Source organism: Eutrema salsugineum, unplaced genomic scaffold (assembly GCF_000478725.1).
Source record: "Eutrema salsugineum unplaced genomic scaffold, Eutsalg1_0 scaffold_9, whole genome shotgun sequence".
In the NCBI taxonomy this organism is placed as follows: domain Eukaryota; kingdom Viridiplantae; phylum Streptophyta; class Magnoliopsida; order Brassicales; family Brassicaceae; genus Eutrema; species Eutrema salsugineum.
Genome location: NW_006256342.1, coordinates 5065177 through 5080214, shown reverse-complemented (window position 1 = coordinate 5080214; position 15038 = coordinate 5065177). Strand labels below are relative to the sequence as shown.

At 40.6% G+C, this 15038-nt stretch overlaps 2 protein-coding genes across 2 annotated transcripts; one reads left to right on the top strand and one right to left on the bottom strand.

Moving 5' to 3' along the window:
* Window positions 1–7754: 7754 nt before the first annotated feature.
* On the top strand, window positions 7755–10583 carry LOC18008198 (carbamoyl-phosphate synthase small chain, chloroplastic). The gene is made up of 10 exons (XM_006390937.2): window positions 7755–7959; window positions 8259–8391; window positions 8484–8572; window positions 8662–8722; window positions 8819–8886; window positions 8994–9122; window positions 9224–9333; window positions 9423–9770; window positions 10061–10226; window positions 10335–10583. The coding sequence occupies exons 1-10, from the start codon at window positions 7830–7832 to the stop codon at window positions 10382–10384; spliced, it is 1284 nt and encodes a 427-aa protein (XP_006390999.1). The 5' UTR covers window positions 7755–7829; the 3' UTR covers window positions 10385–10583.
* Window positions 10584–11098: 515 nt separating this feature from the next.
* Window positions 11099–13290, bottom strand: LOC18008193 (cyclic dof factor 5). Its single transcript, XM_006390936.2, has 2 exons — window positions 12939–13290; window positions 11099–12363 (listed from the first exon to the last, which is right to left on the bottom strand). Exons 1-2 carry the CDS (start codon window positions 13110–13112, stop codon window positions 11356–11358), a joined length of 1182 nt encoding a protein of 393 aa, XP_006390998.1. The 5' UTR covers window positions 13113–13290; the 3' UTR covers window positions 11099–11355.
* Window positions 13291–15038: the final 1748 nt, after the last annotated feature.

Genomic DNA, 15038 nt, shown 5'->3' with positions numbered 1-15038 from the left:
CGTCATAGGTCCATCCCGGTACAGACAAATGTGCTTCCGGAACCTCGATTCCATTGTTTGGGTCATCCTTTGGGTCGATGATCGTATCATCCTCCCCCTCTTGAAAAGGACTTAGTCCTCAAGTCTGGTCCATCTGCGACAAAGGGAATGAGGTCAGAAATGTTGAAGCTGGTACTGACTAAGTACTTACCTTGTAAATCAAGCTTGTAGGCGTTGTCATTGATCCGCTCAAGGACCGTAAAGGGACCATCCACACGAGGCAATAATTTGGACTTTCTTTCCTCCGGAAACCTGTCCTTCCTCAAATAGACCCATACTAGATCGCCTGGTTCAAACACCTTTTGGCGCCGGCCCTTGTTAGCGTGCTTCTTGTATAGCTCGGTCTTCCTTTCAATGTTCTGCTTGGCCTTCTCATGAATCTGCTTGACAAGTTCGGCCTTTTTCTTTCCATCCATACTTACACGCTCAGACAAAGGTAAAGGCGTAAGATCAAGAGGAGTAAGTGGATTAAAACCATAAACCATTTGAAACGGGGAAACAATGTAGTAGAATGAACTGCATGGTTATAAGCAAACTCTACATGTGGTAGACAATCTTCCCACGTCCTAAGGTTCTTTTTAATAACAGAACGAAGCAGTGCGGACAAGGTTCTATTAACGACCTCGGTTTGACCGTCGGTCTGTGGGTGGCAAGTGGTGGAAAAGCATAACTTAGTACCTAGTTTTGACCAAAGCGTTTTCCAAAAATAACTAAGGAATTTAACATCGCGGTCAGAAACTATAGTCCTAGGCATTCCGTGCAACCTAACCACTTCTCTAAAGAACAAATTAGCCACATTAGACGCATCATCAGTCTTATGACAAGGTATGAAGTGCGCCATTTTTGAGAACCTATCGACCACAACAAAGACAGAATCACGACCCGTCCTAGTTCTTGGCAATCCTAACACGAAATCCATAGAAATGTCCGTCCAAGGAGAGCTAGGAATGGGTAACGGAGTGTACATACCTGGGGACTGGCTTTTGGATTTAGCATACTTACAGGTGATGCATCGGCCGCAAATTCTTTCCACATCTCTTTTCATGTGCGGCCAGAAGAAATGATCCTGGATCACACTAAGAGTCTTGGTCACTCCAAAGTGTCCCATCAAACCGCCGCCATGAGCTTCTCTAACAAGCAGATCACGAAGGGAAACATTAGGTATACAAAGGCGGTTTTCATAAAACAAGAAGTCATCACTCCGAAAATATTTTCCAGTGGCAAATTTAGAACAGGATTGATAAACTTCCTGGAAATCTGGATCGGAGGTGTAGGCTTCTTTAATCATTTCAAAACCGAGGACCTTGGCGTCTAAGGTCGAGATCAGGGTGTATCTTCGGGACAAGGCGTCGGCCACAACGTTTTCCTTTCCCTGCTTGTACTGGATCACGTACGGAAACGTTTCAATAAACTCCACCCATCTGGCATGCCTCTTATTCAATTTCTGCTGGCCCTTGAGGTGTTTAAGAGATTGATGATCCGTATGAATCACAAACTCCTTTGGCCAGAGGTAATGTTGCCAAGTTTGGAGCGCACGGACCAATGCATAAAGCTCCTTGTCGTAGGTGGGATAGTTCAAGGTCGCGCCACCAAGCTTCTCACTGAAGTAGGCAATAGGTCGTTTCTCCTGCATTAGGACCGCACCAATACCTACACCGGAGGCATCGCACTCAATTTCAAAGGTTTTCATAAAATCAGGCAAAGAAAGGAGAGGTGCATGAGTTAGCCTGTTTTTAAGGAGTTGGAACGCCTCTTCTTGTGCCGTGCCCCATTTAAAGCCAACGTCCTTTTTGATTACTTCGGTGAGAGGTGCTGCTATGGTGCTGAAGTCCTTTACAAACCGTCGGTAGAAACCGGCCAGGCCGTGGAAGCTTCGGACCTCTCCAACCGTCTTGGGACTGGGCCAGTCTTTGATCGCCTTGATCTTCTCTTCGTCAACCTGGATCCCATTGGCACCTACAACAAAGCCTAGGAACACAACATTATCCGCGCAAAAAGTACACTTTTTCAAGTTCCCAAATAATTGCTCCTTCCTAAGCACTTCTAAGACTAACCGCAAATGCTCTAAGTGCTCGGCCAAGTTCTTGCTATAGACTAAGATGTCATCAAAGTACACAACGACAAAAACGCCTATGAACGACCGCAAGACATGGTTCATAAGTCTCATGAAAGTGCTAGGGGCGTTGGTTAAGCCAAACGGCATTACCAACCATTCATAAAGCCCATGCTTGGTCTTAAAGGCTGTTTTCCATTCGTCCCCCTCTTTCATCCTTATTTGGTGATAGCCACTTTTCAAATCTATCTTAGAAAAAAGACAAGATCCGTGAAGTTCATCAAGCATATCATCCAAACGAGGAATGGGGTGTCTGTATTTTACCGTAATATTGTTGATTGCACGACAGTCAACGCACATACGCCAAGTGCCATCCTTCTTTGGCACTAGTAAGACCGGGACCGCGCAAGGACTCATACTCTCTCGTATATGTCCTTTCTTCATCAGCTCGCCGACCTGCCGCTGTAGTTCCTTTGTTTCAACAGGGTTGGTTCGATAAGCGGGTTGGTTTGGCAAGGACGCACCAGGAACAAAATCGATCTGATGTTCTATTCCGCGGATGGGAGGTAATCCACTTGGGCTTTCTTCTGGAAAGACGTCATTGTATTCCTGCAAAAGAGGCAAAACACTGCTCGGAAGATCCGGCTCAAGGTCAGTAAGACTAGCCAAAGCATTTTTAAACATTAACAAGACAAAGGATTGTCTCGTAAGCACGGCGTGCTTAAGTTCACTTGGCCTCACGAAAAGAGTTTCTTTCCTCACGGGTAAACTCTCTAAGGCCGTTTCTGGGGTTTTTCTCAGACTCTCAGATTTAGTGGAAGTGTTTAGAGGGTCACTCACAATGCTTTTTCCTTTGTGACTTTGCTCGAGTTTGATCTGGTCTAGATAGACTTCTTGCGGAGACAGAGGCGCTAGGGTGATCTTGCGGCCTTGGTGCTCGAACATGTGCTTATTGGAGAAGCCATCGTGAATGGCCTTGCGATCATACTGCCAAGGTCGGCCCAAAAGGATATGACCGGCTTCCATCGGCAATACATCACACATGATCTCATCCTCGTACCGTCCGATAGATAATGGAACCGAGACCTGCTTGGTGACCTTTAGCTGCCTTTGGTTGTTTAGCCACCTGAGACTATAAGGCTGCGGGTGCTTGTGCGTCTCCAGGCCAAGTTTTTCCACCATTGTAGTGCTTGCCACGTTCGTACAGCTGCCTCCATCGATGATCAAGCTGCAGACTTTACCCTTTACCAGGCACCGGGTATGAAATAGGTTCTCGCGCTGATCTTCTTCTTTTACGGGTTCCTGAGCTAGTAGGATTCTCCGGGCAACGAGCAATTCACCTTCTGCTGCTCGTTCCTCATCGTCCTCATCGTCATAAATCGGTCCAGTAGCCTCTTCGTCGGACACGATTTCACCTGAGTCAAGAAGCAACATGGTTCGTTGGTTCGGACATTTATTAGCATAATGACCTTTACCTCGACACTTAAAACATTCAATGTCGCGGTGTCTAGCCGGTGTAGCCTCGGCTTTTCCTTTGAAGTCGGGTGCAGAAGAGCTGGGTTTGAAATCCGTCCTGGGCTTAGCGTCGGATCGAGATGGGTAGCTCGGCTTATCTGTAGGTCGCGAACTGGAACCATAGGCGGGTCGGTTGGTGCCTTTGCGTTTCAGCTGTTGTTCCACTAGGACCGCCTTGTGGTACATCTCTCCAATGTCCCGATAGTCCTGCAGCTCCATACGGTCTTGTATATCACGGTTGAGGCCACTCAAGAACCGGGCCATGGTCGCATCCTCCGGTTCTACCGTATCAGCTTTCAGCATTAGCCGATCCATTTCTTGGTAATACTCCTCAACATTCTTGGATCCCTGGGTCAAACGTCTGAGTCGAGTGTGCAACTCCCGATGGTAGTGGCTCGGTACGAATCTGCGTCTCATCATCCGTGCCATCTCGTCCCAAGTTTCGACCGGTCGGTCGCCGTTCCTTCTCCGGTTGGTAACAACTTGGTCCCACCAGTCTACCGCGTACCCATGGAACTCGGTGGCAGCCAGGTTGATCTTCTTTCGTTCTGAGAAGTTCTGACAACCAAACAAAATGTCGATCTTCTTTTCCCACTCAAGGAACGCATCTGGATCAGTTGTTCCATAGAAAGCTGGAACCCTCAGCTTCATGCCTCCAAGGTCATTGTCGTTGCGGGCTTGGACTGGTTCAGGTTCGTATTGTTCCCGCCCTTGATTGTTACGGTCTTGTCGAACCTCCTCCCGGTTATGGCCGCGGTTTGGATTTGGGTTGTATCGCTCACGACCGTGGTTCGGTACAGGATTTTGACCACGTCTATCTTCTCGGTCGCGTCTGGGTCGTACCCGACTACCACCCGAGGTATGACCGTCAGCGTAGAATGGGTTGTCTCCGACATACTCATTTCGGTTATGATTTCTCTTTCTCCGGGTTGGGTCCTCCTGGTTACTGCGATCAGCTCCTCTGTCCCGTCTAGGCCGATCCACTTCCAATTGTTCCATACGCTGGTTCATGTGATCCAGCAACTGAGTAATTTGGTCCAGCCTATGGTTCATAGTGACTTTTCTTACTTCCTTTGACCGAATAGAGGATGGATCTTCGCTAGAAGACATATAGTACCTCGCAAAACAAACAAACAAGTTAGTAAAAAAAAATTCTCACTAAGTGTTTCACTCGGTGTTTCACTCAACCCTCTTAATGATCTCACAAACACTCAAGAGAATCTCCTCGGTTCTAAGAGAACTAAATCAAAACTTGATGTAGAACTCTAAACCAATTCAGAATATCAAGCGATTATGAAGAAAAGAGAAGATAGAGAGAAAAGATTTTTGATTTCCACAGATCCTTTTTTTTTTTTTTTTTTTTAACTTTGGTTCTTCTTTTTTTTTTTTTTTTTTTTTTAAATAGATCTGGAATTACAAAAGAAAGAAAGGATAAGACGGAATTTGAAAAGACAAAAAGATAGATAGTACCGCTTTCTTCAAGTGCGTGGCTCTGATACCACTTGATACGAATTCCCAAAGAACGGCACACACTTGGTCGGTATCGGATGGATAGATCCTTGACTCCAAACGGATCCACGGAGAAGATGCTAAGGGGTGGGTTGGAACCCGAAGATCCTTAGGCCCAAACTCGCGGTGAAAGGCTTGAAACAAGGGGGTGACTAAGCTGGCTGATTGGATCCGCGGAAAAAGGATGTTAAGGCGTGAGAACTAGGTTCCCAAAAATCCCTAAGCCCCTTTAACTACTTGAACGTTCCAACGAGACAACTGGGTGAAGGCTGCGTCAAGTTCTATGGATTGAACTTGATAAACCGAAAAGATTCAAGAGGCTATCCACCTAAGGAATCGAAAAAGTTCTAAAAGAACAAAGGAGAAAACTCAGATTTTATTTTATAAGTGAATAATGAATCAAAATGAGAAGGGGAGCAAGCCTTTATATAGCAGGCGAAGTAGCTCAAGAGACAAACTCGAAAATGACAGAAAAATTAATAAAGTCTTGACCGAAATAAATGAACTAAAGACTGACTCTTCGACTGGCCTTTGACTGACTCTTGAGTTGCCAAGCCGAAAATGACTCTTGCTATTCCGACCCATGAACCAGACCGTAAACCAATCCTAGGTCGAGAGATGGGCAATGGACTTAACCTCGTTAAAACCCCACCCGGTAAACCCATTGGGACAAACCCGGGTGTAAGGAAAAAGAGTATTAAACCATCACCCGGACCAGATTAATTACAGCCGGCGTTCATGAGCACGGTCACGATCTTGGGTGATGCTGGGTCGCCTGGTCCAATCCTGATCCCATTAAGTACAGCCTGGACCGTTCCTGCCAGCTTCTTAGCTCTGGATCGCGTCATAGGTCCATCCGGTACAGACAAATGTGCTTCCGGAACCTCGATTCCATTGTTTGGGTCATCCTTTGGGTCGATGATCGTATCACTTGTACTAATCATTTTTAGTTTATATTACCTCCCTCCTTTTCTAAAAAACTTGCATAATGGTGGAATATTGCAGGAATGGTTATTGCAATATCAATGTTTTTGCTAATTGCATTATTTTTAGTGAAATATTATAAATTTTTTGATAAATATCTTCCCAAGAAAGAAACACAAAGAAATATAGTTGGCAAAAAAAAACAAGAAAATATTATCATGATTTAGTTAGGGAAAACGACGTATTTCCCCACGACAACTTTCGTATAGTTGTAGATCCCCGCAAAATTTCAAACTCGTCATATTCCCCATTTTTGAACTTTTGTCAACCCGTTTTCCATTATTGTGTATTTCGGATCATATTTACCCACAAACCAAGTAAACCATAAATAAATAGGATTTACTGTTTACCGATCAAAGGTTAACCATTTAAAAACCCAACTAAACCAAATTTGACCCGATTAAGCTTGTTAACCGTGATTTGACCCGACTTAAAAACATTTGACCCGAGTTAAAAAAACCCCCACATCAAACCCGACTCAGTTTTGACCCGACAAAAAATCCCAAATCAAACCCGACTCAATTTTGACCCGACTTAGAAAATCCCCAAATCGACCACTCAATCCCTAAATCGCGAAAAACCCTAACTCTCTTAAAAAATCCCCAAATCAAAATCGCGAAAAAATCCCCAAATCGAACCCACATAACTTCATTTAGCGAAAGGTATGTTGTTATTTCTATTTCATTTGAGATTTCAATTTCCTTTAAGGTTTGCGATTTCGATTTATGGTTTTAGGGTTTGTGTTTTCGATTTCTTTGGATATTTCGAGTTGGACTGCGATTTTAATTTCAATTTCTGGGTTTAGAGAGTGCAAATCGGATTTCTGGCTTTAGTGATTGCGATTTTTATTTCTAGGTTTCACTAGCTGCTCGTTTTTTCTGGGTTTATGTCTTATCTCTTCCTTCCTCTTTTTGTAATCTTCATCAACTAACACACATCGATATTTTAGCAAAATGAAGTTTTGAAGCTGATAAACTATGAAATCAAGCATCCAATGATCGAAATAAGACAACAAAACCTACCCTACACCCAGAATTTCAATCGCCTTTGAAGTTCCCACACGAATTGACCAAATCGAAATTCTAGGGTTCATACACGATTTAGGAATTTAACAGCTTCATCACGTCGGGTCAGGTCCCCGAAAAGAATCGGATGGGTTGGGTTTTAAATGAGATTCGGTATATGATTAAGTTGGTTTAGTTGGTTTAGTTGGTTTAAGTGATTTTTTATCAGGTTTGCTTCTTAACCCGTTAAAATCATGGTATATAGGGAAACGGGTTGATAAAAGTTCAAAAATAGAGATATACGACGAGTTTGAAACTTTGCAGGGATCTATAACTATATAAAAGTTATCGTGGAGAAATACGTCGTTTTCCCATTTAGTTACCACATATTCTTGTCTTTCCACTCTGCTCTCTGTCATCCCTCACTTTCGTAAATTTTCTATACCTTTTTCAAAAATTAATCTGAGAAAAAAATAAACATGGGAAATTGGAATCAATGAAATTAATTTGATGGAGATTGGATTCCGGTAGTGTGAAATTCTGAGACGGATTTTGTTCAAACCGGAAACCGACCGGTTTTAAACATGTCCGGGTCATCGGTTTTGAGCTTTAATTACAATTAACTAAACCGGGTTTTAAAAACATTGGCCCAAAACCCTTAGTCCTGCTTCAGAGCTGTCTCTCTCTGTTACCAAACTTGAGAGTGTCGAGATTGAGAAATAACCATGGCGGCTACGACAACTCTGGGGTTTGTTTTGCCGACTGGTTTATCTCACCGTCGCGGTGGATTTAGGGTTTCGGTCATCCGATGCTCCGCTTCTCCTCTCACTTCATCTACTGGCGCCGCCGCCTCTGGTACATCTTCTCTCATTTCCTCATGAGGTTCCAAATTGATGAAATTTTTTAATAAAGGCTAAAGCTTTAAATTTTCGAAGCATCGAAGATAGATAGATGAAATTTTGGCACGGAATCTCTCTTTCTCTCTCTCTCTCTCTATTTCGCTTCTTCTTATACCATTTTGTGTATTTCATTCTCTGGAGTTAGTTAAGTTTTTGAATAAAGGCTAAAGCTTCGAATTTTCCAAGCGTCGAAGATATAATTTTCTTAATCTTTAGATCCTCGCAGCTCTAAATTAGTGCCCCATTTTGGTTTAGGTCTTGTGGAGAAACCTTGGAATTCATATGATGCTAGGCTTGTGTTAGAAGACGGTTCCATTTGGCCGGCTAAGTCCTTTGGTGCTCCTGGGACACGTGTTGCGGAATTGGTCTTCAACACCTCCTTGACAGGGTGAGATTTGTACTTGCTTGATTACATCACAACTATCTATGGGGGATTGTTCATTCGAGCCTTGCTGATGTTTTTTTGTTTGTCTTTGGAAGGTATCAAGAAATTCTTACTGATCCTAGTTATGCCGGGCAATTTGTGCTAATGACAAACCCACAAATTGGTAACACCGGTGTGAATCTCGGTAAGTGGAAAAGTCAGGATTTTGAATAGTTACGGGAGTTTCTTATACCACTGTAAAACTTATATGTTCGTGATATTTTCTTGTTCTAGATGATGAAGAATCTGAGCAATGCTTTCTTGCTGGTTTGGTGATAAGAAGTCTAAGCATCAGGTAAGTGTTAATGCTTATATCACCGGAAGAAGCATGTTTTTCTTCCCTTTTCCTCCATTTTGAATTTCCTAACCTATAAAATCGCAAATGTTTCAGTACTTCAAACTGGAGATGCACAAAAACACTTGCTGACTATCTAATCGAAAGGAACCTCATGGGAATTTGTAAGTTCTTTGTATTTACGATGCTATATAGATTATACATGCTATAAAGTTGGATTTGAAAACACCTCTCTCTGATTACGCTGCTTGTTCTTTTTTAACAATTTCAGATGATCTTGACACTCGAGCAATAACTCGTCGATTAAGAGAAGAAGGTAGTCTTAACGGTGTGCTGAGCACAGAACAAACCAAAACAGATGAAGAACTTCTGCAAATAGCCCGTTCATGGGATATTGTAGGTCAGAATTCTCGTACCCTTTCTTGTTTTGTTTTTTTGTCATAATAATATGGCCTACTTAGGGTATTGAACTCCTTTGGTATACTTGGTTGAATCTTGTAGGCATTGATCTAATAAGTGATGTTTCCTGTAAATCTCCCTACGAGTGGGTCGACAAAACAAACTCTGAATGGGATTTTAACACGAATTCACGGGATGGGAAATCCTACAAAGTGAGTGTTTACTTCTCTAGTTCTTCTCTTGTCAATGCTCTGCACCAACTTCTCACTCTCTTTTTCAATACTTTCTCTTGACTTGAAAGGTTATCGCATACGATTTTGGCATCAAACATAACATCCTAAGACGCCTATCCTCTTACGGATGTCAAATCACCGTTGTTCCGTCGACATTTCCAGCTTCTGAGGCCCTTAAAATGAATCCTGACGGAATTTTGTTCAGCAACGGTCCAGGAGACCCTTCCGCTGTGCCATATGCTGTTGAGACAGTCAAAGAGCTTCTTGGTAAAGTTCCTGTCTACGGAATCTGTATGGGTCATCAGTTGCTTGGTCAAGCTTTGGGTGGTAAGACCTTCAAGATGAAGTTTGGTCATCATGGAGGAAACCACCCAGTTCGTAATAACAGAACTGGCCAAGTGGAGATCAGTGCTCAGGTATATGCCCTTTTCTATCTCAATTCTTGCTTGGTTATGGAACATTTTTAGATTCTAGACATGCTATCAATATCAACTGAGGATTTGTTGTTTAACATTCAAAGTTTGGAGCTTTAACAGCATTCAAAGCTTGGAAATTTGACATTATTCAAAGCTTGAACCTTTAGCATTCAAAGTTTGGAACTTTAACTCGAATATCTGATAAACGAATTGTGCTAGGAACATTGTCAAAAGTTTGACAAATTCTGAATCTGGTGTATCATTGTCTTTTTTTCCGTAATTCTTGGCAGAACCACAACTATGCAGTTGACCCGGCTTCGCTGCCTGGAGGCGTAGAAGTGACACATGTCAATCTCAATGATGGAAGCTGTGCGGGTCTATCTTTCCCGGCGATGAATGTCATGTCTCTCCAGTACCACCCTGAAGCCTCCCCTGGACCTCACGACTCTGATAACGGTAACTGCCCTTGAACCCGAGCTCAGCGAAAGACACTTTGGTTACAGTTTTATTGAAAAACCTGAAGAGTAGTAATGTGTGATTTTTTTTGTTTATTTGTGATTGCAGCGTTTAGAGAGTTCATAGAGCTTATGAAGAGATCGAAACAGAGCTCCTGATCAATGGGAAGTGAAAACAACTCTTCGCTTTGTACTATTTCGCTGTTAAATTAAACACAAAAGTGTTTTGTTAGTGACAATGGAGTGAAATTATTGTTTTGGCCGTGACTATGTTAAAGAACCATCCCACCTATTAAATAAATATATAAAAGCTAAGAAAAAAGTGGGAACCCTTTACCTGCTCAATCGAGATTAAATAGTTTCTGTCTCTTAGAATAGAGTTAGATGTTTTGATTGGTAATGCTTGGAATGTAGTTTTACTGCTAACCAAAATGACTAGTCTAAAGGAGTAGTGAAGATGCAAAAAGAAACGAAAAGGACATTGGAAAAGAAAAAGAGCTTTTTTTTTAGAAAAAGGAGACTTTATACTCTTCTTTAGGCTTTTTATGCTCGTCTTTAGGCTTTTTTTCTCCAAGTGTTAGTGGTTGTATTCTTTTCTTTAATCCAAGAATGAAAGTGAAAGATGCTCCACTTCTTTCTTGTTTGTTTGGTTTTCATATTCCATTTTTCTTTATCCCTTATCCTAAATTAACTCGACCCATTTACACTAAATACCAAAAACTTTGAAGCTAATAATCTGAAACCTTTATGATATTTCACATGCACAGAGAGGACAATTGGAGTTAATGGTATATTTATCTGTTGGAATCATGGACAAAAACGTAATTGAAAGTTCGTGTTCTGCGCCAACGTGGCAGATAGATCAGGGAGATATTAATCTAAGAGTTTATATATGTTGCAACTTCATCGCACAATGGAGAGAAATATCTACAACTCTCAAAAAATATTTCTATTTGTGTACAACACAGCACTACTTATATATCTAGTCTCTTAGTTCGAACAACAACAAAATATCTACACAGCTTTTCCCTTCTTTCACAAGGTAACAATTAGCTAAAATATCAAATCTCTCAGTTCATGAATATATTATATATACGTATATATTCTATATGACTATATCAGTGTTTTGATTATTGTTGTGTGCTCTCCCTGAAGTTCATAGATCTAGACATCGCTGCAGGGTTTGCTTGTAGATTGAGAGACGTTTCAGGGACCAAGCTTCTTCTGTTGATACCCTTTGTTTCAAAACCATTGAACAAACTGAATCCTTCCGTTTTTTTCTCGGGTTTTGTCGGCAACTTAGACCACACCACGCTCGTAGCAGCTTGGTTAATTGGTTTGGTATTAACTCTAAGAGCTTCTGAAACCAATCTTGCTCTTGTTAGATCAGTAGCATCTTCAGTTTGGTCCCTTGATCGTTTCCCTAAACATGGTGAAGTCTCTGAGGTAGGCCATATAGGAACCGTGCAGCCCCAATAGAAAGGGATAGGGTAGAAATTAGCATTAGGACCCGTTGGACTCCATTGGTAAGGCCAAGGAGAAGAATTACTAGGAAACATTACTTGCGGAGGAAGAAACCCCTGGTGGGTTCTATGTTCTTGAGAAGGTGAATCAGCGGTTATCTTTGTATCTCCTGACTGATGCTTACCAATCTCGGTAACCGAAGATTCTGAAGAACCGAAACTGAGGATCGTTCCAGAGTTATTGTTGTTATTGTTGCTGTTCTCATAATCTTCAGAAGTGACCTGCAAGTAATGGTTTGAAGAAGCCCATCCTTTGTTCTTGCGTCGACCTGAGCCCACGGGAACGTTTCTCATGGATCCACCAGCTGTCCAGTACCTCTGACAGTTCCTGCAGAAGTAGCGTGGCTGGTTCACGTTGTAGTTGTTGTAGTAACAGAATTTGGTGTTTGCGCTTTCGCATCTCGGGCACGGAAGAATCTTGTCCGGTTTCTTGAGAGTTGTTGGTTTATCTTCTGATGTACTTGTTGTGATCTCGCTCTGTTGATCGCCGTTGGTCTTGGAGCTTCTTGGTGATGAAATCTCAGATGCTGCTTTTGGGTGTTCGTTAAGATCGGATAATATGTAGTAAGGATCTTTGAATCTGCTAGTGTCTTGCTCAATTTTCTTAGCTGGAACCTGGAATTTTGCATAATTTTGATTAGAATTAGCAATAGTCAAGCAAATAACCAACTCTGAGCTTTTGTTAGTAATTATCTAGGTAACAATGTTGAAAGCTGTTAAACTGCTAGTCTTGAGTCTGGCATATCGCTTTTGCTAATCCAAAATAAACAAAAAGTCCATTTTTTTAATTACGAATTTTAAATTCTTGCTCCTTAGAGTATGCAAATATTTGCTCAGTAGATAATTTATGGGGAAAAAAAGTGGGATTAAAATTGTAATACCAGACGAACAAATTCGGAAAAATCAAAACTCTTATTTATCATACATGATTACCAGTAGAGAACAGAGACAGATATATTGACCAGAAAGTCGCTATTTTTACGGCGACTCAAATTCCAGAAGATTAAACAAACCCAGAAACTTTTTTCGAGATCGAGATCGACCCATAACCAGATTCCATCAGCTCAGAAATGGGTCTCTCTCGGAATCTCAAATTAACCGAAAAAATTGACCCGCCACGGAATAATTCATACAAAAACAGAAGAGAGAGAAAGAGAGAGGAAAAAAGGATTGAGATTCGCGTGACATACCCTGTCTGGTCCAATCGTGGGAGAAGAAGAAGAGGAAGACGAAGAAGCCCCCTTGCTCTGGTCGGAATCACCGTGAACAGTGGACAAAGACGACGGATCATAATGATTTACAGCGAAGAGAGATGTAATTGTCTTCCCAAACAACTTTATCTCTGTATCTCCAGATTTAGACATACTAATTTTTCAACTTAAATATACCAAATTCCTGTTTAGAAATATTGAAGGTCTAAATCGTTTCCTCTGTTTTTTTTTTCTTTCTCTTTAATTTGAAAGATCAGAGAAAGAAAAAAGACCATGAAGAGGAAAGAATACAGGGAGCTTAGGTTGGGTATTAATGACGATAGTGCATAGGAGAGAGAGAAAGAGAAAAAGTAGGGAAGATGACACGTCAGCATATATAGAGAGAGAGAGAGAGACATGAGAAATATAGAGAGCCACATGAAGTTAGAAAGTGGGCAGATGAGATCTTTTTCACGCTCTTTTTGATTCCCCGTTCTAGTGCCGCTAAAAGATTTTCTCATCTTCTTTTATTGCCACGTCGGATTTTCCTCCTTTTTTTAATTAAAAGAAGAATAGAAACACTTGGTTCGTAGTGTCTGTTAACAAAAGGCATTTATCAAAATCATCTCCGGAATTGTAAGTAATGTAAACGCATTTAAAGGAAAAAAAGAAAAACCTTAGCATATGAAAGTCAAGATGTACGCACATGAAAAGTCTTACTAAGAAACAAAATCATTTGAAGAAAAAGGATTTTAAACTATGATCCGTTTTGACTGGTGGTTCGTTAACTCGATTATTAGTTTACTAATCCAACTTTGATGGTACAAAACCATTTTTCACGTATGTCGGTACGTATAAGTCTTCGTTTTTTTTCCTCTGATGTATAAGTCTTTGTTAACCATTAAAATTTTCATTCGACCAATACGTTGTGAAAATTCAATGAACACCAATACGTTCATTGAACTTTTTGAAATTTCTCTGAAAGGTATATAAATAAATGAAATCGATACAATTTGTTACTTTTAGAAAACTCTAATACTACTTTACAAACCGAAATCAGTTTATTTTCTATAAAAAATATCTTGTTCCAATCAGGATAAGTGAATCAATAGAGAACAACAAAAAAATTGTGTTTTTAATATGTGATTTAAGAATTAATAATGATATTGTACTATCATATAGAATAACATTTTTATCGAATACCAGAACTAGTTTATTTTTTATCTGTCGTTATAAAAAAGTAGAATTTTTTTTTTCAAAAGTGGAATTTAGCTATTAATAATATATTTATTTGGCAGTTTTACTTTAAAGTGTTTTTTTTTCTCAAATTCATCGTAAATATTACGTGATGTCTAAACAATTAATCAACATCTATAATTTTATACCCCTTTTCGACAAGATTTTATAATTCTTTCAGTATATATGTATCGATTATAAGATGTTAGATCGTAGATATAATCCGACAAGGCATAACCTGTCAATGCCAGGCTGTAAAACCACGTGGCATAGGGCCTACCTCGTCTCCGAAACATCCTACACACTCTGCCCACGTCAGCTGTAATAAAGCACGTGTGGATTGGTCCATCCATCTTTAAAAAGGTTCTTCTGACAGAATCTAGCTGTTAGTCACGCATGTAGCCAATAAATATTCAACACGTGTTAGTAGTAGAGGAACATATATGTTGTGTAGGGTAAGCAAGTAGCGTATCCAGCATCGTTAATAAAAGAAAGTAAAGTAATTACAAAACATAAACAAAATTTGGAAAAAGTTGTGGTAGTCAGAGAAACTATGTTCTGGTAGTGTCTGACACGTGGCATTCCCAGGTATGAGATAAGGCTGGACCATATCTTTTTCTCTTATCCCATTAACTCTTTTTCGATCGTTTTTTTATGACATTGTTTTTTCGTATTTTGCAAATATATCCCTACTTATTTTCAACTATGCCGAAAGTTGCGTGCTACTTTTTCGTTGTACGGGAATGACGAAAAAGTGGAGCAAATACTAGTGATCGATGAATATGATTGACATTATAAAAGTGAATAACTATTTTGAGATCAAATGTTCGTATAGTCGTGAATACGACTGTGCTTTACTTTGGA

Coding starts and splice junctions, on each gene's coding strand:
- LOC18008198 (XM_006390937.2), top strand. CDS start 7,830: ATGGCGGCTACGACAACTCTGGGGTTTGTTTTGCCGACTGGTTTATCT. Junction 8,723..8,818: donor ATAAGAAGTCTAAGCATCAG/GTAAGTGTTAAT, acceptor CAAATGTTTCAG/TACTTCAAACTGGAGATGCA. Junction 9,771..10,060: donor AAGTGGAGATCAGTGCTCAG/GTATATGCCCTT, acceptor AATTCTTGGCAG/AACCACAACTATGCAGTTGA.
- LOC18008193 (XM_006390936.2), bottom strand. CDS start 13,112: ATGTCTAAATCTGGAGATACAGAGATAAAGTTGTTTGGGAAGACAATT. Junction 12,364..12,938: donor CCACGATTGGACCAGACAGG/GTATGTCACGCG, acceptor GCAAAATTCCAG/GTTCCAGCTAAGAAAATTGA.